This window comes from Limulus polyphemus, unplaced genomic scaffold, assembly GCF_000517525.1.
Source record: "Limulus polyphemus unplaced genomic scaffold, Limulus_polyphemus-2.1.2 Scaffold358, whole genome shotgun sequence".
Classification (NCBI taxonomy): Eukaryota; Metazoa; Arthropoda; class Merostomata; order Xiphosura; family Limulidae; genus Limulus; species Limulus polyphemus.
Window position 1 is genome coordinate 504,719 of NW_013665968.1, and position 25,491 is coordinate 530,209.

The 25,491-nt window shown below is 30.5% G+C and overlaps 1 protein-coding gene across 1 annotated transcript in view; it reads left to right on the forward strand.

Annotated features, from left to right (window-relative positions):
• LOC106457659 (ARF GTPase-activating protein GIT2-like) overlaps positions 1–22,031 on the forward strand; it is a 59,152-nt gene extending 37,121 nt beyond the window's left edge. The window contains exons 11-20 of the mRNA XM_022383670.1: positions 1,000–1,124; positions 2,478–2,604; positions 5,213–5,391; positions 6,024–6,233; positions 10,312–10,464; positions 12,003–12,335; positions 12,758–12,828; positions 15,973–16,179; positions 17,613–17,676; positions 19,151–22,031. Coding sequence (XP_022239378.1) covers positions 1,000–1,124; positions 2,478–2,604; positions 5,213–5,391; positions 6,024–6,233; positions 10,312–10,464; positions 12,003–12,335; positions 12,758–12,828; positions 15,973–16,179; positions 17,613–17,676; positions 19,151–19,345 — 1,664 coding nt within the window. The 3' untranslated portion in view covers positions 19,346–22,031. The remainder of the gene's footprint in view (positions 1–999; positions 1,125–2,477; positions 2,605–5,212; positions 5,392–6,023; positions 6,234–10,311; positions 10,465–12,002; positions 12,336–12,757; positions 12,829–15,972; positions 16,180–17,612; positions 17,677–19,150) is intronic.
• Positions 22,032–25,491: the final 3,460 nt, after the last annotated feature.

A 25,491-nucleotide genomic window follows, 5' to 3' on the forward strand; every position in this document is an offset into this window, starting at 1 on the left:
AAGTTTTTTATAAATAAAAACATTTGATAATTATCTGGAGGTTATAAAGATTTCACATGTGAAATTTGAAAATTTTCTGATGCATAAAAATATTTTTAATCTTAAAATAAAAATTACTCTCCATGTTGGACAGTCAACATTCAAAAAGAAAAAAATGCATGAGCAAATCATTACCTAAAACAAATCTTAAAACTTGTTAAAAAAAGATATGGTATTTTTTAGATGAAATCCTTGTTATGTTTACTTATAATCTGCAAAACTTTCTGAAGATATGCGTACTGTTTTGAAAGTTATAGCATAAAAACTATAAAAAAGCACAAAATGGTTACAAGGTTGGTCTGTGGGACCGAGCCTGTAGTGAGAAAGTTAATAAGAAAGTTGCTATGACTCTAAAATCTACACATAAATATAAACACACTTCTAATTCAGCTTACCTCATTATTAAATATGTTTTTATGGCTTTGCTTAAAGATTAGGAAGTTTTTCTGTATTGCAAGTTAACTGGATGGTATATGTATAATTCCCTTTTTTTTGACAAGACTTCTTTGCAGCTATACGGAAGCTTTAATGCATGTGATTAGTGATGCTCAAATGGGTACAAGTAAGAATAGTTTTGGCAATTCCAGAAAAGGGCTCAAAAAGCTGTGCTTTCAAAAGGTGGTTCCACCATCAGAAGCATGGAGAAAGTAGTCAAATCTGTTGGAGACTTTTTTCTTTGGACTACTACTATTGAAATTGAATACTCTAAAATACAGATGTTTTGATCGCAGTAAATATGGTTAGATCTTTAGGTTTTAGCTTCATTGTGTTATAGTAAGTCATAAGGCTTAGGTTTGACAGTTATCTTTGAAAAGTAGTTTATACCTAAATATAAAATGGACTGAAAGAAAGTATCAGAATGACAGTTCCTATTATCACTTGCCATTTCAAAAGTCACATTGTTGGTACTTAGTAGAAATGATTTCTTTTGTGACTGAAGAAAAGCTGTATGTGTTTAAGTGTATTCAAATGTTCTCATCTCTGTAGTTTGGTTGTCGACTCAGAACTACAGTGCCTTAGTAACCGATCGACAAATTGTGCGTTTTCTACCCGTTTATCCAGAATTCTCCTCCACCAGAAATCAAGTAAGACATTCTTTTGTTTTTGCTTCCATACTGAAATGTGTATAACACTTATTCTTCCAGACTATTCAAAATAGGACTGGAAAATTGGAATTTTTTTATCTCAGAACAAAGAAAAATATACTTTCAGTGTGTTTAGCAATTCTGTCATCGGTATGTAAATGCCAAAATACCTAGGACCAAGTTTGAATATTATGAACTTGTGCTTTTTTGGCCATTTGTAAAAAATGTCTTGTAGATTATGGTTTAACGTGCCACAATGTCAGTGAATGTCTTCTAGATCTATCAGCGAGGGAACATTTTCCATATGGACTTTACTGGCTGCTAAAATCTCACAATTATCAGTGTTTAATTTCCTTTTTTTTCATCATATAATATTAAACATGTTGTTATCAGAACTGTTAGAATAGTTTTAGTTCTTTACTTCAAGTATGCGTGATGGATAGCTAGGATAAAGGGCGAGTCTGAAATAGATAGTTGCTGCACATATGTATTGCATTGGGTGATTGGTTTTTTGTTTACCTGTTAACCAATGAAAGGAGCTATCACATATAATCAACGTGTGCCATTTGTTGTCAATCTTATCGTCTATCAACATCAAAACAAACCAAATTGACAAAATATCAAGGTGCTGCAAAGTATAATACTATGTTCAATCCAGAATGGACAAAGAAGTACCTGTGCATCGTGCCTGAACTGTCCAGTAAGAATTATTTTCAATACACAGTGTGTAACCATTTAGCTAGCTGCAAGCTGTAAGGAATGTGTGATGTTGAAAGACACATTAACTCTACGTAAACTCTACTTTAACGTAAACTCTAAAAATGCGAAATTTGTTTTCAGGTGGGGGGCTTTGCTTTTTAATTTTCTCACACATTCATGAGTATTAGAGGTTGACAGCCACACATGTATTGCACTCTCAAATTTATTATTATTATTATACACCATCTTGTTACATCAGATATATCAGTGTGGGAATGTTTTCTACTTGTCCTTTAAAATTCACATCACATATGCATCACATACAATTTTGATTTTTTATGTACTCACTTTACTATCTTCAATATTAGACTTTAATATACTTTCACTTTGTCAATTTTTAATGATCATTAGACAGTGTCATGTAACATTAAACTTTAAACTCAGATCATATGTTTGTTTTGGTGGTATATCATGTAATATTTTATTTTTTATTAAATAAAGTAGACATGAAATATAAATTTTATGATGAAAGTACATGTGCATTTGTGTTTAATTTTTGTTGGGTAATAGCCTGTCATCCATTAGGGTTGGCTTGATAATACAAGTTTTTTATATCGTTTTTCTTCATATAAAAACCTCTCTACTTTTTTACAGGGCAGACAGAAGCTAGCTAAGTTTAATGCACGAGAGTTTGCTACTCTGGTTATTGATATACTGAGTGAGGCAAAAAGAAGACAACTGGGCTTGTGCTTAACACACAGCTTCACACCTAGAGATAGAGGTGAGATGTTATCACACAATTTCAGGCTTGTTCACTGTGATTTTATTACTGCATTTTAAAATGTTTGTTCAGACCTATTAAGAAATATCTAATACAATTTAATAAAACTAACTTATGCTTTCTATATCATTCTGTCTAAAGAAAGCCATTTGTTAACTGTTAATGGTTTATGCATTGACATGGAAAAATTCTGAAAAAAAGGGTTATATTTAAACATTAGAAATCAGGTTAACATCCATAGTATAAACTTTGTTAAGCATATTTAAGCTGTTTTATTGTCATAAATATAACAAAGTCTTCTTAACATTTTGAAAAACTGAGTGATATTACATGATAATACTGTGTAATTAAATTTTAGAATCGTTGAAAGAAATAAGTTAGGACTGAACTGAATTAAATCAAGAAGAATTCATTGGTTTCAGTCAGTCGTGGTCAGAGTTTTCACATCTTCACATAAGGTTCAATATTTGATTGAACTGTGGTGAATTAATGCAATCCCATAGTTTTTTCTTAGTTCAGGCTTATTAATCTGTACAGTGTTTTATATCAGTAAAACTTTCATAATGATTGTTTTTAAGGTATAATTAACAGCCAAAAAATTTTTGAATTTATTAATACTCTAAGGAAACATTGTGCTGGACTAGCCATAAAAGATTATATTAAAATTTGATCAGACTTTTATTGTATATTTTTCTAATGATTTTCTTTTCAGAATTTAGATATGATGAAGTTATGTTTCTAAATATCTTTGTAAAAGTTTAACTTCAATAACAAATATACATAGCTATGGCATGATAATTAAAATCTGTAAATGCAAAGAAATGGTTAAAAATGCTCTAAATGATGTTAATTGTACGTGCACAGATGAGGATCAACGTGTACATGACCTTTTGTAGAGTTACATTCGAAGTTTGGTTAAACTACTTTATTTTCAACATATATCAATAAACTTGGCACCAAAAAAGTTAGTTAATCAAATTTTAATATCATATAAGAATTGATTTCTTAATTTCAAAAGAAAGTATTTAAATAAATTCTCAATCTTCACTTCTGTATCACGGCGTACTTGTTTGCTCAGAATTTTTGATTTTAGATATTCTTACTAACCTTATATGATGTCCCAAGTTTAACAGAAATTTAACATTGATATTATAGATATTGCTAAGACATAATCTAATTCAATAGCCTCCAATCTTCTTCTTTTATGGAGATGTAAGCCAGAAAGTCAAACCCACCTGCCATGCCCTCCTATCAGATCTTTCTTTCAAAAAATATCAGTAATTATCTCTTGACATTTGCTATTGGATTATTTATAACCAATAGAAGAGAATATTTCAATTTACTAATTTCTGTATAATGCTAACTCATTCTCATGACAGATTTTGAATTACCTGGCCTACAGATTTGGTGTTGTTATCGTCGAGGTAAACTCGATCAGCTGAGGGAATTATTTTAAACCAATTATAACTTAGAAAGCCAGTTGAATTATAATATCTTCAGGTCATTGTATTTTTTGTGTGTTAATATTATGTGTTCTTAATTACAGTTCCTAAATAAATAAATAATTATCTTATGTACTACTTCCATTATTACAAAAATAAGTAGAATTAAGTTTCTTCTGGGTTAAGAGCAAAAAACAAAGGCCAGATTTTTTTTGTAATGTTATAAAAGTCATTAAAATGTAAAAATTAGAAACTTTATAGGTTAGATAAGAAAACATAAAGTAAACAAATTCAATAAATTTCTCATGAGCTCCTCATGCATTATGTAATTCAATAGTTTGTTTACAAAAATCTAAGCTTCATGCTTGCTGTGTAATTCATGAATTTATAGCTTTGTTGCACAGGTTTAGTAGTTAAACACAGTTTAAAGAGTAATGAAACAATAAAATTAAATGAAAATAGATATAAATGTTACAATCCTAAGGCTGTCTATAATAAATAATTATAATTTCTGCTACAAGTTGAGGTCATTCTAGAAAGAAGACAGGGTAATATACATATATTTTGTATTTCAAGGTTGGTAAAATGGACTGAGCCTATGTAGTGTTAGGGTAGAGAAAATAACAGAATATAAAGTATTACTGTGGATATTCATTTAGGAGTTTCTGGAGGGTAAGTAAATGAAATATGAAACTATAAGATGAAAAATAGTTTTATTCTGGATATGAAAATCACCTTGTACTCAGACTGATTAAAGTAAATTCAGAGATAAATTCTTAGTAAAAATGCTTTATTAAAAATTTTGAATTTTTATCTATAATATACTTGTAATATTTATTAAAAGCTTATCAAATTTTATGAAGATACACTTAGTAAGTTTAGAATTATAGTAAACATTAATTCTCCAATATGGGCTCAGTCCAATGTAGTGACCATGTGCAGATAGAGTTCATAGTAATTGAAGTAAGCTATCAATCTAGGACAATGAAAACCATTTTAGATGACTGGCTTGAACAGGGGATGTGTAAGTTTTTTGGGGTGGGAACATGTATCTTTATAAATGTTCTTTTTTTTTTAAACATGAAGTTCAAGATTTTCTTAGAATCCTTTGTGTTTCAGTTACAGATTTTGTTATTTTATCATTTTGTTTTCCTTTTACTTCTCAGCACCTGACCAGAGACCAATCATGTCTTCTACAAACACAAAAACAGATAGTACTTTGTCTGAAGATACAGGAAACATGAGCGATGATGAACCTTTGTATGACAGTGTAGCTTCTGATGATGAAAGTACGGAGGGTAACCACAGGTCATCCATGGAACAGGAAGCAATGGCAAGCACAGAGGTCAGTGATTAAATTTTATATAGTTTTTCTAGCAACAGTAACTTTGTCTACATCAGATCCACTGTAATAATGTTTTGTATTGAAATTTGATGTAGAATTAGAAAAAAAGTTAATTAGTAGAATAATATACTTGTTTTCAGTTTTATTATAAATTCAATAATTAAACTTAAAGCAAAAGAAAAATATGAAATTTTTGTTTTAATAGTTAAGAACAACCTTCATATAAAGGCCAGATGTAGAATATAAGTATTAACTGAATGTTATAATTTAAACAATCATTGATCAACAGATAATGAGTTCTATCTAGACAATTGTTTTTTCACCATAACTTTGGGTTATGTTTGGTAAAATATATCTAAAATGTGGGTTGTTTGGGATGCTTGTTGCATGATTATAAAGAAGCATGTACTGAATAAACTAGTTGAATTTCATGGCTTGTTTATTTGTTAATATCTTTGTGTAAAGATACTTTACAGAATGATTATAAATAGTGCTAGCCTTTTTTTTTTTTATCCAGCATGAGATAGTATTTCTTTAACCTGGCTTTAGAAATACAACTATTCAAAAGTCTTTACTTGGCCTGATTGAAATGAAGGGCAGCTAAATATTGCTTCCTTTTGCATGACATCCAGCATGTAATTGGCCCTGCACAAGAAGCTTCTACCCAAGTAGAGTCAGTATCTGAGCCGGTAAGTACAGATTGTGAAGCTGCTTCGGAGATGAATCCTGTCAATTCTGTTAACTCGGAGCTTATAAAAGATGATATTGAGGTCTCCGAACTGGGAGAAGCAGTTTCTCAGAAAGGTGGAAAGAAAGCAGTCCTAATTCGTGATAGACCAGAGGTAAGAAAAGTTAAAGAGCATTAGAGACTACTAATAAAATGTGATCTGTAACTGGATGAAGCATACTAACAGTTTGACATTTCATCAAATATCTTTACATCTGATATCATACTACTTCACTGTGAGTGATTATCACCTGATGCTGCAAATTTTTTCTGCTGATAAAGCTCTTCTTAGAATAGTGTGGTTCCTTGATGTTCTAATTATTTTTTCAGTTGATGTGGTTCATTGTTGTTATAGTGGTGTTTTTAAGTAATGTGGTTTTTTGTTGTTTTGGTGGTGTTTTTAAGTAATTTGGGTTTTTTGTTATAGTGATGTTTTAAGTAATGTTGTTTGTTTTTGTTATAGTGATGTTTTTAAGTAGTCTGGTTTCTTGTTGTTATTGTGGTGTTTTTAAGTAGTCTGGTTTCTTGTTGTTATTGTGGTGTTTTTAAGTAATGTGGTTTCTTGTTGTTATTGTGGTGTTTTTAAATAATGTGGTTTCATGTTCTTATAATGGTGTTTTTAAATAATGTGATTTCATGTTCTTATAATGGTGTTTTTAAGTAATGTGGTTTCTTATTTTTATAATGGTGTTTTTAAGTAATGTGGTTTCTTATTTTTATAATGGTGTTTTTGAGTAATGTGGTTTCTTGTTTTTATAATGGTGTTTTTAAGTAATGTGATTTCTTGTTGTTATAATGGTGTTTTTAAATAATGTGATTTCTTGTTGTTATAGTGGTGTTTTTAAGTAATAGGGTTCCTTTTCTTATAATGGTGTTCTTCAAGTAATGTGGTTCATTTTGCTATAGTGGTATTCTTCAAGTAATGTTGTTCTTTGCCAGTATACTGGTATTAGAACCTTTCTCTGTATTGGCAAACATCTGGGCATGTAGTTCAGTCCAAAAGGACTTAACATGCTTGATAAAATTCAAGAAATGTATTATGACATATAATTTTTTTTAATTTGCTTCTTTGAGAATTTGAAAATCTAAGTATGGTCATGTTATATATTTCATTATAAATAACATTTTTTTCCAAAAGTTATTACACCTATCTTAACTAATAGAGAAGGCACTGCAGAGTTACTATTGATGTTTCTGTACTAACAGAATGTTGTGCACATAATTTGGGAAGAAAACCTGAAACTGAAATATTAATAATTTATGTTGTATGATGAAATTGATTGTTAATGTCTTGGTTTTAAAAAGTGGATGAAAATTCTTTATACTTCTGAAAATACATTGAACGAGCTGAGGTACCTATCTGTTGTACGGGTTATGAACTTTAAAAAAATTTGGGGGTAGATGCTATGATAAATAACACAAAAAACTCCTAACTTTCACACAATTTATTTATAACATAACATATCACAGTTTTCATTATCACCGCACCAAAAGTTTTGTATAAGCTTTAAGAACTCAATATGTTTATACTTAAAACTTGGTACACACTGTGTAATGGTCAGATTGACTTTGTAGGAAGAGGTAGTGGCAGTAGGGGTGTTTTCTGTTACCCACTTTCAACACCTAGATCTTAATGTCCTTCCACAGTGTTTCACATGATTAATTAATTGACGGTCATTAGTCGGAGAAGTGTCTTACAGGCCAAATTTGTCATGCTCACTCATACCAACAGAAGTAGTAATAGATAGTTGGAAAAAGTAAAAATAGTAATAATCTGAAATACTAATTTTGATAAGTTGATTATTATTTTCATGACATTAATCGGTTATTTTACCTGAAACTAATTGATGTAAATGATGATCATAGATAATCAAGTTAATTGCTTGGCTCTATTGATGTTGTGTTTTCCTTTTGATTTTTTAGGTTTATGCATTGTTCTTTCCAGTAATTTATACAATCAATCATAGCTGAAAATCACCTTGCAAAATGTGTTTTGTATTAGTGTGAATAATCTCTGTCCCTCTAATTTAATGAATATTTACATGGTTATGGAATATTCTTTTAATGAAAGATATTGTTTGTTGATCTTTATAATTGGTTCATTTCCCACCAGATTAAGATAATTAAGCAAAAGGAATAAAAATAATGTTTTTGTGCTACATTCGGCCAGTCGTGCTTTTTGTAGGCTAATGGCAAATAAAGTTAACAGACTTTACAGCTTTGTTGTGAAATAATTATATTCATTCTTCTAATGTTTTTAAGGGTAATAAAATGCTTGTTTAAACTTATCCTTAAAGCTTATGAATCATAAAATTAAATTAATTTATATTTTTCAGATTTGTATTTGGTTATTCTCAGCTTTATTAAAAGACCGGAAGAAGCACTAAAAAATTTCTCCAATGTTCTTCAACTGTTCATTATTCTTAGTTATAAGAGTTACGATGTATCTTTGTTTTCATGGAACTAATTACAAGTTTATCTTACTTCTAGCTTTTTTTAATTTCATATTAAGAATTTTAATTAGCTGAGAGAATTATCATTTGAAGTTAATTTCTAAATCAAAATGACATAATCTCAACTACCAGTGACACTTATGATAGTGAATAGTGTTTGTGCACACCTGTAGAGGTCATGGAACTGCATTTAATCAAATGTGTAACTATACATAAACTACTCCACTCAAATTTATTAAACTTTTTTTTTAAGTTTTGTTTAATGTAGACTTCTTTTGAAAATATTCAGTATAATTTTAATTATGATATTTCACTTTTTTATATGTGCCAAGGTTCTTGACATTAATATACTTTTTATTTGCAACTGCATACATTTTTTGGTAACTTCTTTTTTTTAGTGAAACAAACTTTTTTCTTAACTATTTGTTGGTTACAAGGCACCTAATAACAAAGAAAAATATCATCAGTATTTTATTTACTTCCATTCAGTGCTGCTTGGGTCTCATATTTACTTTATGTAGGAAATGAATTATTTTATCTATTTTTGGGTCACTTCTTTACACTGAGTTTTGTAAGAGGAAAAATTGTAAAAACATTGCTCTATACGATATAGTATGTGGACCTCCACTCTAAGTGAATGGTATTAAACAAACAATTTGGAAATGTAAGGGTTAACTGACATGAAGCTCAGAATGATTATGATTGACTGAATGTGAGAGGTAATATGTTGTCATACTGACATTTATTTTTCAGTAATTCTGAACAGTAATTAGTGTCTGTTGTACAGTAATCAAACCAATCGTAGATTTCTGAGTCTGATAGTCTTGAGTTAATCTTCTACTTTACATACTATAGATATTAGTGATTAGATTAACTTAAAAGGACTTTAAATGGTTATGTTTTTAACCAGTAATAAATATTTATAAATGTAAAATTATGAATAATAGTTAAAATTTCCTAAAAATATACTGGAAATTCATTATTTCTTATGTGAAAAGATCTTACGTGCTTTTGATGCCTGAAGCTCTTACCCACCTTGAAAAATGTCAAGCTTTCAAGGCTTATAACACTAGAGTATGAGGTTTGGTTCCTTCTGTGGATGCAGCACAGAGAGCCTATAATGCAGCTTTGCACTAAAAAAACAAACCTTTCACAATAACTTATAGTAGAGCAGTACATGAAAGCACTAAATTAATTCTGTGTTATTGAGGAAGACTTTAAATATTTTTAAAAGTTTAATGAAACTTGTAAACAAAATTACTTAAATATACACTGTTCATTTGAGTTATAGAAACAATGTACTGTTTAATTGTTCTTGAAGTTAGCTCAGTAGTGTACAAAGCTTTTTTATGGTGCCCTCTTACTGATTGTGTTTTCTTGCACTTTCTTCACCCTGTATAACCTATTTGTATATATACTGTACACGTCATTCACCCATGTTAATTGTTGCTACTATATTACTTAATAGTAGTATTATTTGTATGGTATTTTGAAAACTTTATTTTTAAATTTTTACTTTCATATGCTTCTATGGTCATAGTTTGTGCATCCACCCTACCAACTCCTCATGCCCCCTTGGGAGTATGTCTCACAGTTAAACGACTTGGATGATTTTGCTTTTAACATTTTGCATTTTACATTGTAATTTTTTTTCTTAGAGTATTGTATAAATGAATTTATATAATTTTTGTGTAGTTTATGAAGAAGAAGGAGACTTAAATAACTTTTGCACTGTTACAGAGTTTTGCATCTTCAGATCAGTCAGATGGACCTATTACACTTGAAGAATACTTAGAGGTTAAGAAGCAGCTGGCAACATCCGAGGCTCGAATTAACCAGCTTGTTCAAAGTAACAAAGACATGAGGAAGGAAATCAACCTCTTACAGAATATGGTAAAAATGTATACATTAAAGGTTTAAATGTGTAATTACATATCTAGCAAAGCAGTTTTTTTTAAGATGATAGTGAAGAAAACTGTCATGATATAAAAGACTGTTTATTTTATATATATTATTGATTAATTTATTTTGTGAGTGAATATTTTATTATTGGTTAGTTTTGTTATAATAAGAGTTAAAATTAAAAACAGACGATTGTAGGAAGTTGTGTTTATAATTCATTGATGTTGAGACTATCGAACGTCACATGCAATTCACTGAAGTTGTGAATATAAGAGATTTCTGGAAGGTGGACAGACGATTAAGTGATAGACCTAACATTTAATATTTTAGAGTAAGGCTAACAGTAGAAAAGGAGATAATAAGAATACTTTTTTATTTACTGTTCTATATTTTAAGAAAAATAAGTTTAAGAACTTGTTTGTAAATAGAAATAATGTGTGTGTGTGTGTGTGTGTATATATATATATAATGTATAATAATTGAAATGTGACTGTATTTTATAAAATACTAGACCACTAAAATACAGCCAAGACAGGTCACTTTGTAAAGACTAAAGGCCATTTATATATTACTGGATACAGTGATATGTGTGCTGTGTCATTGTAACTTCTGTATTGTTAGCCAGGCACAGCTGAAAGGTAAATATAATACAAATAATAAATATATATAAATGTATAATGTTAAGAGATTTAAGCTATTTAGTCTAAACACTTGTGTTTTCATGTTATAATTTGTAGTCATTCTAGAACGAAAAAAGCACAATTTATATTTTTTATTGAGGTTATGAAGTCAGTCAAATCAAACCAACCCATACAGAAATGCAGTAGTTAAAATAACAAATAAAATATAAAGTTTTTTTTTAATTTAATAATTATCTGGAGATTATAATGATTTTGCAGGTGAAATTTGAAAATGTTCTAATGCATTAAAGTATTTTTAATCTTAAAGTCAAAATGGCTTTGCATGTTGGATAGTCAACGTTCTGAGAGAAAATAGTTTACAAGAAATTCTTAATACTTAATTCAAAAACCTGATATTTTGTGTAATAAACCTTGTAATGTTTATCAATAACCTACAAAATTTTGTAAAGATTTGCATACATTATCAAAAATCACAGTGTTATTACTCTCATGGATACTTTTGTGGTTACGAACTGGATGGATTCCACCCAGCCTGTAATGGAAGGGTTATAAAATAATTATTTTCATTTGAAAATAAGTTTACATTAGTTGATTAAATATAGGGAATCTGATTAATTAGCTTTTTGATATTGATACCACTTGAGTTAACTTTTTACAATTTTCTGTGTATTACAGCATCAAATTCCTTTATGTTCAACATAAAATAATTGTTTACCTAATTTTTTTGTGGAGTATTAATAACCAAAGTTCTAGTATGTGTGTGTTTTCATTTTTTTTACCTGTGTCATCTGATTACAACAAATCTGTTATATTGGATGAGTAGATGCCCATGGTAATACAAACAGTATTTATAACTTGCATATATAAGAATTTGTTTTACTGTTTCAGGTTCAAAAATTGATGCAAGAGAACTCTAACTTGAGATCAACCATCCAGTATAATTCTTCAAGCAGTCATCCTATCCCCCAACATGTGCCAAATGGTTTTGAACCACCTGCTGGTCATCATCATCCAGCCACTGGACAGCAAACAACTCCAGATAAACTAGAAGAAGGTGTTGCTCTCCGCCAACCTCGAGGAAATCAGAGACCTCAGTCCATGTATGAGCCACGAGAAAGGCAGCATGTTCAACAAGATCAACACTTATCTTGCTGTTGGGAAGCTACATCTATTTCTGATCAGAGGAGAAGTAATGCTCTACCTCGAGATGACAGTGGAATTGTAAGTTGTGATTGGAAGACTTGTATCTGTTACCATTGAACACAAACGCATGTATATAGCACATCAGTTTTTTTTTCCAAAAGCTTAAATTGATTTATTCCTGATATTTGTTTACAGTCTTTTGTCAAAAATACAGAAGTTATGCTAGTGCAAATAAAGTTTTAAAATATGAAGGTCCATACACTAATTTACCTAAAAGGTTTTTAAACGATTTAACTTTAATGCTTTAAAGATTTAACATGAGAGTAAGTGTTACTTGTTTGTAAAAATTCTCAGTCTATATACACTATGGGAACTTAGTAAATTTTAGAATATTAAAAATTAACATTTTTCATTTAATGTTATTGCTTCCAAATTCTTTGTAATCCAAGTGTAGAATTTCATTTTGAAAGAGAAGTACTTTATTAATATTTCTATTTTAGGGTAATGTACAGTCTGGTCACTCTTCAAGAAATAGTGGAGATTATGACAATACTTCAGTCAGTTTTAGTAGGTAAGTTTTAATAGCAAATGTTTATATCTTGTGAGGGATGTGTTTTTATAGTGCAGTTTGAGAAGTTTGATTTAGTGGGTGTTTGTATTTAATTATGAATTGTTATTTTCTTACGACCTGTATTGTAGCATTGGTAACATCTGGTTCTTATAACTGTGTGTTTTATGTTTTTGTATTGTAAATCTTAGAGGTTGCTAACCACAAAGCTTCAAGCAGCAAGTTTGATATAAAGTGGCTGTTCTGCTGCTGCTGTGTAAAGAACATCTTCATGTATACACATATAATGCACTCACTATTTGTACTCGATAAAGCTAACAAAGTGACATCATTCCCAGTTTTAGTTTATTTGTAATATACATACTAACTATCAATTGCAATAAGTTTTCCTCATTTTAAATAATGAGCATTTCTTTATTTCTTCGTAATATTTGTTTACATCTTTCAAATTTTCCCACACACTTAACTTTCCCTACCATATTGACAAAAAAATGTCTATCAAGAGATAACATGATAATTTAATTTTAACATAAAATATGAGTTACCAATAGATATAGGGATATAACTTTAATAGTAGTCTACTCTTTCCTATTTTTGTTCTACCATTGCTGATGTTTCATACCCATGTGGAGTGTCAAATAAGAGCAGAGAAATGTCTCAAATATGTTGTCATCCTCCCAACTTACCACATGAAGGTCAGTTTACACCATGGCCTAAAAACATCAAACTTTTCTAATTCTAAAAGCTGCCCTGATAAGAAATGAACTTTTGTGATTTTGAAGTTAAAACATTTATAAAATGTAATAAATATGATAATTATCAGCTTTGTATCATATTAAATGTATTATTTTATTAACCCTCTCTCCACAGATATTTCATGAGGTTTTAGTGAGTTACATTCAAAATTTAAACTAATTTCTTTTCATGGTATACCAATAGATATAGCATAAAAAAGTAGCTAATAATCCATATTTTAATAGTATATGTTTTAAGTTCTTACTTTTATAAGGCAATATTTAAACAAAATTTTTCTAAAATTCCCCTAGTATGAGAATTGTGGCATTTGCTCTCTAAGCATCCTGTCTTCTCTAATTTATTTACCACCTCTCCAAGAAGTACAAAATTTAATGTAAATTATTTATTATAATATCGTCAAAGCATATAATTTTCATAGCCTTCAATCTTATTTGGTTACAGAGTCATAAAATAGACAACCAGACCCCTTTTGCCACGCCCACCTGCCACATCCTCTATTTCACAAATTTCCAATAGTTCTCTCTGATGCTCAACACTATAGTATTTATAACCAATGGATAGCCAAGGTTTTCACCTATCAAATGAGTATTATACTACATTGTTTCTATAAAAATAATTGTCAGTTTTGCTTTCAGTTCAAGCTTGATTTTTCGTGGGAAACACATCGATGAGATTAGGTGAAAATTTAATGGCTCTTATCGCATAATGAGAAAGCCATATAATTTGTGATAGTTGTGGGACATTGTCTGCTTTTTGCACATTATTATCCTGTGTTCTTTGGTGCATTAGTTGCTTAAATAAAAAAAAGTAGGGTTAAGTGTCATCGACAGTCAACGGCAAAAAAAAACCCTAATAAATATTTTTTTGTTTTTCATATCTATTCTTTATTTATTAATATAAATGTAGCTAAGATGTAAAAATGGGAAACTTTTATTGTTATTTGGGGTTAGATTACATGAAATAAGTAATAATAATATTATAACGTTTTTTCATGATGTACGCTCGCGAGTAGCTCATGCATAATGTAATTCAATAGCGTTATGTGAGCTGCGTGTTCACCAAGTGATTTACAACTTATAATGGCACAAATAGTAGTTAGACAGAGTTCAAAAGGCAATAAAACAATAAAATTTAAGTATCAATAGACTTATACTGTTATGAGTTTAAAGTTACTTGGGATAACCAAATGTAGTTTAGTATTACAATTTGAAGTCATTCTAGAAAGAAAGGGTAATTTAGATTTTTTTATGGTGATTATGACGTCAGTCAAATTGGCCAACCTTGTATAAAGTTAGGGTAGAGAAAAAAACAGATAAAACTGAAAGTTGTACTGAAAAAACATGCTTAAAATTGATTTTGGAGGTTTTAGAGATTATACAAAATAAATTTGAGATTTTTGAGTTGAAGAAAAGTATTTTAATCTTAACATGGAAATATCTTAGCACTCGGTTTAGTATACAGAAATACTAAAAATATTCACAGCTAAATCTTTAGTAAAACATACTTCATTAAAAAATCTAATTTTTGTGTACAAAAGACTTGTAATGCTTACTAAATGCCTGCTAGACTGTGAAGATGCTGACCTCATAGAGAGAGAGTAAATCCTGTTTATTAACAGTTTGTACATTGAATCACTTTTTTATATTCACAAATTTTGATGGTGTATTTTGTAATTGATATAGAATAATCCTTGGTTTGTTTCATCACGTGTTTGCTGCAAACAGTTTCAAGTATTTGGGTGTAACATGTCTTTTTTGTTACTGATACATTTAATAATTTGTATCAATTATTGTGCAATGAAAATTCAAATAATTGACATCAGAGGTATTGGTTAGACTTTTATTTTTTTCATAATCATTGTATAGTCATCATTCAAATAGCTTGAAGAGGAAATTTGACAAATGCCAGTAGTAGTTAAAAAAAAGAAACAACTGTTTATGTTTAGTGGTTAATCTGTTATATTATATGAAAAAATGTTTATATTGTTTGTGTTGAAGTTGTTATATTATATGAACAGATGTTTATGCTGTGTTTAAGTTGTTATATTATATGAACAAATGTTTATGTTGTTAGTGTTTAAGTCATGTTATATGAACAAATGTTTGTTTTTAGTGTTTAAGTTATGTTATATGAACATATGTTTGTTTTTAGTGTTTAAGTTATGTTATATGAACAAATGTTTATGTTGTTAGTGTATAAGTTATGTTATATGAACAAAAGAAACTACAAAAGAAAATAGCTTACAATTTTTTACTAAAATTTGTGTGTGTTGAATATAGAATACATACCTTAATTTTTGTTTCAAAACATTTTTAATATGTATTTAAAGTTTACTAGGGGTAATTATGCTATCAGTCTTTAAATTGTGTACTATTCCTTTTTGTGTTTCAGCAGCAGTTCACATCAGAGTCGAAGTAATTCATTGAGTCCCACATCCGAGTCCCCACCAATGTCAAACGAAATGACACAGTCTAAACATCCAACTGCAAACAGCAAATCTAAGCTGCCATCTCGAGAAGAAATAGACCGCAAAACAGAACAGATCACAAAGAAAATTCAGGAACTCCTTATTTCTGCCCAGGAGAAAAAACATGAAAAGTGAGTAGTTTTTTTTTCCCATAGATTTTACAATCAGATGAATATATAAATTTCATTTCTTTTTATCAAGCTATACTGCCAAGGATAGCATCGCTTTTCCCATGAAGTTTACTGCACGTCATGTTTTAAGTTTCTTTAATATTTCACAGCTGAGTTCCAGGAAATATGCAGCCATATTGAATCTTTTTCTCTCTCTCTCTCTCCACAGACTTATTAATTTGAAAATATTTATAAAATTGGTATCATTTTCATATTTTTTCTGTAGCAAGATTTTTTCAATTAATGTGCAAATAAAATATTGAAGTTTTGAAGAAAATTCTGAAAATATTTCAGTTGCTTTGTTTTTGCATTATTTATTTTTTCAAAAAGTGTAGCATATGCTTGAACATGTACATAAAACCATGCTTAGGTGCTTTTGCTAGACAACCAACATATATACTTAAATAGTTACTTTCACCTTGTATTCATTCACTTTCTTGGCATTCGAAAAAGCTAGATATACTTCTGCAGGGTCCTCAAAAGTGTTCTGTTTCAAGAGTAAATAAAACCAAAATTAAGAGTAGCAAATATTTTTCATTCTTGATTTTGAAGTTCATGTGTCATGCTGTGCTGTAGTCTACAAAGTGCATAATTCTTCTCGTGATCCATGGCATTACTGATGTCATGGCAGTACAAATTGTAACATTAAGCATCCCTTATGTAACATCATTTTAGTGTATACTGACTGACTGACAGACAACACACTACTGTATAGTGGTGCAAAGTGTTTAAAACAGGTAACCCTCCAAGCAGCCTTTGGTCCCCTTTTAGGGAAATAATGCAAGTCACCTGCTTATGTCTGAGCAATGTTTCTAAAAATGCTTCAAATTCATGTAGTATTAGTTGGAGTTTTGAAAGTATACAGTAACTCTTCAGTTAACCACATATGGTAGTATTGTGTGTGTTAATAGCTGTATAATTATATACACATTCACTATTAATATTTTTTCATTAGTAGTGGTTTGCTTTTTGGAAAAAATGAAAGTAATGTTAAAAGAGAGGTACAAGTCACTGTTTGTCTTTTACGACAATTCATGCTATTAATTACTTTACTGAGAATATATATATATGAATGGATTCATGTAGTCAAACATTTCATTAACATTTGTCATCACTGATGATATTTTTTAGTAAAATAAAATATAAATATGTTTTTAATTTTTGAAATATTTTCTTCTTTCTAATTAAACATGAGTATTTTTCCCTTTAAGTTTGTTTAGTCTAAATGATGTTTTGATAAATCACTTTTTTTTTCTTTTTTGCATTCTCACTTCTTTAATTTTTTCTTCCTTCTATACAGTTTCATACCTATGGAAAATGTTTTCTTCCTACTCTACAGGTTCATACATTTCTTTGAAAAAATTTCACGTTTGATTTTTCTTTCCATTTTACAGTTTCATACCTTGCTCTGAAAAAATATTGAAGGCTGTTACTGAAATTGCAAATGTGTTTCCTCAAGTAAGATATTATCTTCTTTACTATATTGTCTAGGAATATAGTTTTTGTTTGTGAAATAAATGTTTTTTCATATCATAATGTGCAAAAATCATAACATTTTCTAAGAAATTTTATTAAAAATTACAATAAACAAGGTGCATAAAAAATATGAACAAATATATTCATTGCTTTAAAATTTTAAAATTTTTTTTTATTTCTTTTTGAATCAGGTTATTAATAGTTGCTGAGAGAGTTTGTAAATTTTAATTTTTGCTTAAACAACCTGGGATAATAAATTAAAAAAGCCTCTAATTTAAAATGTATCTGTATAGGAAACTCAAAGCTTGCGAAACAAACCTTTATGTTTCATGGTACTATGTAAAATCTCATTAGAAGTCTTTGTTTTAAAACACAGGATTCTAAGTTGGCCCATTGCACGTTTCTAGTCATAAATGTGTGTAAATAACGTTTTGTCAAATTTTGTTATAATTATGGCAAGTTTGTAATTGATCTGCAAAGACTTCAGTGGTGGGAAACCATCAGAAGTTTACATATTTTATCCAGATTATATGCTTTAAAAGCTTTACATTCTCTGATATGTTTTACATTTTAAATGGTTTGTAATTATTATTGTCATTGCTGACTGGGATGATTAGCACTTATATTAAATTAAATATCTTATTAGTAATGGGCTATAGGTATTAAAAAGTTGCTGCAACTATTTGTGTATGCTTTGGCAAAAAGTTCTGATTCATCTGTTATTAAAGGAACTTGTACTTAAAGGTACTAACTGACTATAATGATGCTTACTCGCATGTTATTAAACTAATAGACCATAAGATTGTAATTTTTTTTATGTTTCTTTATTTCTTTGTATATTTGGATTATATTTAGTTTTTCTTCATGATGAAAGGAATGGTTTTTATTCAAAATAATGTGTTAAAATTAGCATGCATTACTAGTCTTTTAAAATATTTAAGATAGCTTTTTTATTGTTGTTGATATACATTACTTAAGTTTTATCACAATTTTATGTAAAAATCCTTTTCTGAAACATTTATTGTAAATACCAAAATCTACAGATGTTTTTATTCAGCAGTTAAAATGTACATACAATAAATGGTGTTTAACATACTTTTAAATTGAAGTTTATATGTAAATCTATATATATATTGTAATTTTGCCTTTGATACATTTACAATACTATTCAAACATAATTAGTGTAAAAGTACATGTAAATAAGCAACACTAAAGCAGAAGACTGTTATGAAACTATTTATTGCAAATAAGTATATTTGTAGGATATTTTATAGGAACAACATTTAATTTGTTTTAATCTTGAGTATTTTTCTCATTCACAAGTGAAACATGTCTGTAACATTAAAGAAATCCTAAATTTGATGTTTTACATGGTGTTGTATATTTCAAAGAAGTCATTCTCTTGATTTTTAAACTTAATATAAATCAAGAAGAATAATAATTTTCAATTTTTCAGGGCATACAAGAGGATCACATTAGGTCCATATTGAAACAGTTAACAGGAAGTGCATCACGATTACAGAGAGAATGTAACACACTTTTGTGTCAGAATCAGCCATCAATAGATTATCGATTTGTAACTCAACAGGTCATTCAGTGTGCTTATGACATTGCCAAGACTGCAAAGCAATTGGTCACGATTTTTCACTAATTTTAAATGGAATTAAAAACAATATAGAAGTAATGCAAATAAATAAATGCTTCATTGACTTTAATAAAATTTCAAAGCACAAAAACATGTTTGAAAGTGTTGTAAGATCCTAATGAAGGTTGTTTGGTCAAAACACTGATCATATATTTTCCTCTCGTAAATAAATTTTAACTATATCTTTTTACTCTCAAAAAGGAAAGTATAATTGACTGAATCAAAAGTTTAATTTTACTATTTGGAAAATAATATTAATATATTAAGAATTGGACTTTTTAAAGAAACAGGAACAGTTTCTAGATCAACAGGTTTTATACTTAGCTTAATAATAGTCTTAAAACAGGTTCTAATGATATTATGGAAGGATAAAAAAGAGAATATATTGCTCCATAAAGCATCGGAAGTTCTACTTGAAACCCCTTTATAATTAAAAGATTTGTACCTAACACATATTAGTCAGAGTGTAATGGCAAAGCCAAATGCTTGAAAATCAATAAAAATGTAAAAAATGTAGAGATAAGGCCATCTTTAAATAGCACTGGGGTCATAAATATTTAGAAACAAAAAATATTTTGGACAATCATGTTTAGAAAGCTTATGGTGTGGTTAGAATTATACAGGAAAAGAAAATGTGGTAGATGATTAATTAGTTGCATAATATAAATTTAAGGTATGTTTTTTTGTTGTTGTTTTTATATCAAGTGGTTTAAAACCTGTAAGATATAAATACCATATCTGGTTTTGTAATATGGTCAACTTAAAAATAAGATTTTATTTTGCATTTAAAAATTTATGTTTATCTTTTAATGTACTTAATAGTTTGATTTGTAAGTTTGAGTATATTTGCATTTTTATAATGTTATAATTCACACCTTAAGAATTAGCTTATGAGATCAAACAGTATAGCAGTCAAATATCTAGAATAGAATCCTTTCACAGTATGTGTATATCAAGTTTTCTTGACTGCTTTTTAAACTTATGTTGATAATTATAATTTTATTTTTTTTATATCTGAAAGTTAAGAAATAAAATGAGGCATGTTTAATATTTGGTGGTCAAAAAAAATACTAAAGCAATATTCTGTAAATCACTTCAACAAAAAAGAAACTTTTTTGCTGTGAAAAAATGGTAATTATGCATGTCTACTGAAAATTTGTCACCATGTTTGATATATTCATTATATACACATAAGATTAACACTACAGCAGGGATGATAAATTAACAAATAATAATCTCACCTGGTACTGTGGGTTTCACAGTAGTCGTTTTCTATTAATGTTTTTATCATCATGAATTTCTATGATGTTCCTTAGCCAAAAATTATTTGAATTTTGATTACATTTAAAGCATGATATTTATTTTCATTATGTATGTAATAGGCAACACAGAGTAACAATGTTGGGTTTTCATCTCATTAATGAAGAAAGAATATTAAGTTGATGAATTCAAGAGTTTAACCATTTGTCTGTGCAGTATTAAGAACTAAAATGTAAGCCCTAAAAATGTTCTTATCTTGATTCTTACATTTTTTTAATTAAAAGGTAATCTCTTGAAATTTTACTATTTTTATTCAGGGAAATTAATGAATGTGGGTGTATTCTTTGTAAAATTGTTATGTTGTATCTTACTTGGAAGTTGTTCAGGTGCTCAAAATTTAAAGTATAATAGTTGCTCAGGAAATAGTTGTAGCCAACAAAACTCTTGAAATTGCAGCTTCCAGTTTTGCACTTGCTCATACAAGATTATTATTTTAAGACAAAAAATCTGTGAATATTCTTGGTAAGCGTTAAATGAAAACTGTGTATCTAGTAGATATGGTGTTTTTTAAACTAAAATATGCCTTGCTATTTCTCATTTAATACCTTTGAAATGATTCTACCCTTGAATTATATTCCCTACTAATTAATAAATGAAAATATTAAAAGTTGAAACAAAAGACACTTCTTTAGGCTTTAACATGGTGTCTGAAATTGGTATTTATAATTATAATATAATTTTTAATGTTAATAGGTTTGTACCAGAGTTACCTGAGCAAACTTTAATGTTACTAAAAAACAAGACTATCAGCAAAAGTATGTGAAACCAAAATATTTTTTTATTTTACCTAAATTTCAAAGTATTTTAAATTAATACTTTTCATAATTTTTTTAGCCCTGTTAATTAAATATATAATAAATATTTAGCTTCATAAAATAAAATTTATTTTATCCCATACCTAATTCCAACATGACTATTATGATTAGAGAAAGTTATTATAAAAGAGAAAGTAATCTGTTAATGGAAAGACCATATACAATTATATTTAAATTGTTTATTATCTTCTGAAGAACTCTAATGGGATCAATTATCTAATTGTACACATTTTCTTACAATAGAACCTTGAATATAAAGAAACTTTGAAAAGCAAAGCTAGAAACCAAATGTGTATGTTTTTTATGAAAACTATATTAGATTAACTTGGAATTGGTAGCTAAGAAGCCAGTTATTTTGTGTAGTTCTGTTGAATATGTATTTAGAGTTTTGCCATAATATGAAAAAAACAAGTTTAATTTTACTACATGCAGCTATTTTCATACCATTTTTAAAATATTGTTGTTGAATTAAGCAGCTGCTGCCTTTGAAGATGCCTTTAGAGCTTCTGTGTATTTTAGATAATCAGAAAATATAATAAAATACATTGTTTAATTTATCTTTGAAAGAATACTATATATAAGTTTTTGTATTTGAATTTGACCTTCATTGATCTATTTAGCTACATGCAGTATGTGGAAATTGAACCATATAACAACATTTATGACAGAAACAATATCAGAAATTGACACTTGTTAGAGTAACACTTTGACCTTCAGTACATGCATTATGCAGGGTCTGGAGAATCTGCTTCTGCAGAGGTTGGGATACCACTAGCTGCCATACATGTCTCAGTGGTTAATAAAATTGGCATAACATGTCACTGTCTGCCTGTAACAGCTTATATGTGTGTCACAGAATCTATGAATTCACACTCAGTTCCTCAATCAGTACTAGCCATGCACTCTCTGACTGCACAAGGAGTATCCAGGCTAGGTCTGTGTCTTGCAGTTGCTCGTCTTGGAGCTCCTGCAGGGTAAGTTTCTGTATCCATCTGTGAATTCATCATTAATACAGGTCTGTGGTGGTAAAACTGAAATGGATTTCATCTCGGCATATTTTCTTATATCAGGCCATTTGATGAACAGAAATGGTCTCACTGTGCAGCAAAATAGTTTGTCTGCATTTTCAATCTGCACTCCCAGACAGTAAAATATGAACATGTACTCTTGCAATATCATGATCGAACATGCAGTCATACCATCTGGATTTTTATAGTATTTGAGCCATTTCAACAAAATATTTTCCCCTCGGAGAGTGAACTTTCATACGCATAGTGTTAGTAATGTTTCATGAATGCTACAGCTGTAAGCATCTCATTCTTTATTGTGCAATATCAATGTTCAGGATCTGTCAGAATATAACTCATGGACACAATCATGTTCATTTCCATTATGTACCTGCGACAGCACTGCTCTGATTCCACTACTGCTTGCATCATAATCTAACAGGAGCTTGAAATTCTTCCACAGTTATGCCAGCATTGGGGATTCCACTAAAGCATGCTTCAGTGCTTGGAATGTGTGCTCACACTCCTTGATCCATCTGAAATGTGTATCAGCCTTAGTGAGAGCAGACATAGGCACAGCAGTCTTGAAAACATTGGCAACAAACATCAATAATATGATGCTAACCCAAGGAAACTGAATTTCTCATCTCATCATGGGTTGGGGTCCATCCCATACAATTGTGGTTTTCACATGGTCCATAGAGGTGCCTCCTCTACTCACAATATGACCAAGAAATTCTACTGGCATGGGCACACATTTTCCAGGCTTTAATTTTAATTCTTACACTTGTTTCCATTGGAATACCATGCATGGGTTTGTAACAGCAGATTTGAATGTTTAGGCCAAGGCATCATTCACATATACCAGGAATCTCTCCCATTGTATCCCTTTGAGTGTAAGCTCCATCAGCCTCTCAAATTACACAAGCCATGTGGCATAATTCTGTATTCAAACAACCAATCTCTAGGGCTAAAAGTAGTTTTTATCTTGCTGTAATAATCTAATTCAACTTGCCGGTATCTGGAGACTGGATCTAATGTACTAAGTCACAACTGGGCACCTTCCAACATATCTAGGCATTCATCTCTTTATAGGAATGGAAAGGCATCAACACATCATGGTGCTCACCTGCAGAAATTGACACAAAAACTGTTAGTGCCATCTTTGTTTCAATCACAAGTGGAGAGAACCACACACTCACTAAAGGCTGAATAAACCCATCTTTCAACTTCTGAGTTATCTTGGCACTGCTACATCAAATACATTAGCACACTTAGTCAGAAAACTATTGGGACATAACTTCTGAAATTTATCTAGATTGCTCCTGCAATCATTAACTAGTGTTCTCAGATGTACAATAGCAGCAACATTGGCACTATAACTGATATAAGTCACTGCCACTTTCTCTTACTGCTCCAGTGACCATTCCAGCAGGAAATTGGAGTGCCAGTGGTCCATAGTTGCAAAGCAGTATCAGAACTGCATCTATTGATGGACATATCACTATCCAAGCTACTGTTGGCTGCTTGTTTGACAGGAAACAGTGGGTCTGCATTGGCTTGACTGCTGCTTGACATGGCACTGACACATTTGATCAGGTTCATACTAAACCACAGGACACCACTTGCATGAATGGGGACGCTATAATTTCCTACATCAGAAAGACGAGCTGTCCACTTAGGTAGCTCAGGCTGGCATGGGATGGTTTTTCCACCAAAACTCAGTTCACGTATTGCATATATGAAGATAGCTGGAAGGTTCTGCAGTACCTCCATTCTCAGTATACTAACCCCAGAACCAAGATCTGCTACCATTATCTTTGTTGTCATTACCTGATTTGGAAGTTTCTAGATATACTTATTGACTAGGATAACCTTCCAATCCACCATTGTGAGGTAGGATTTCCCATGCAACTGGCACATATCATCCATTAAGGAATACTCTTTGTGGGGCCCTTCTTATGAGCCTTAAACTCAAGTTAGTGGATGGCTTGGTTCTCCACTGGGTAAAAATGGTGCTGCAGCTTGATAACAACTCTGTCCCATTTAGCTAGCTGTGCCTCTCTTAGGTACTCAACTGTATTGAAAGAAAAACTGTCTAGGCTTGGATTAGACATTGCATTGCCAATTTTTGAAACCATCATTTCCATGCAATTACATGACAGATCCTTCATAGTAAGTGAACCAGGTCTTCATTGGCTGCCCCTTTGTATGTTTGGAAAAGAGATCTGCTTGTCCTTGGCTCCAGAAACATGCAGCCTCAATTCAGGTCTTGCCCTGGCAAATCCACGATCCACCTTGGACTGGATAGTCCAGTATGAGGAAGGATCCATTGGGCAGGCAGGTTCCAGAAGCCCTGTGCATCAACCCCATCCTCTGGAGTTGCCAAGTGATGAGATGCTGGATCCATCTTACCTGTCCTGTAAAACCCATGGAAACTCACCTTCCATCCTGGAGATGGTCTCTGCTGCCCCGCAGACCAGGGTTTTCTTTCCACAGTGCCTACTGTGTTTCTGTCTGATGCTAAATCTTGAATTGACAGATTTCATTCTCCAACAGCACCTCTCTCTCTCCTTCCCCTCAGGGCAGCTGGTAACTTTTCTTTCAAGATAAGCTTCCAACTGATCACATTCTTATCAGTGAGTGCCTACTGTGACATCTACCAATGATACATCATCTAACTCCTGAGTCTGAGCTTGGTGGCTAGTTGCCTCCCTACACTGAAAGTTCTGTGCCCTGCTAGTGGGACAACTTACATATACAGCTTTGATAAACAAATAGCACTGCACCATAACTCTCAGCTCAATGACAGGCTGTCTGTCTACCAATCATAGGTGATGTCTTCCATCAAAGGTCACTATTTTGTCTGGTGACCACCCTTTCTCCCATCTCCCACTGTGGACAGTAAGTAACTTGGAGTCCTCTAAAGACTGCTCTACTCTAACACTCCCACACTACCTGGGTTTAACCTTAGAAATAACTTTCTAAGGCCTTCTGGGTGCTTCAGATA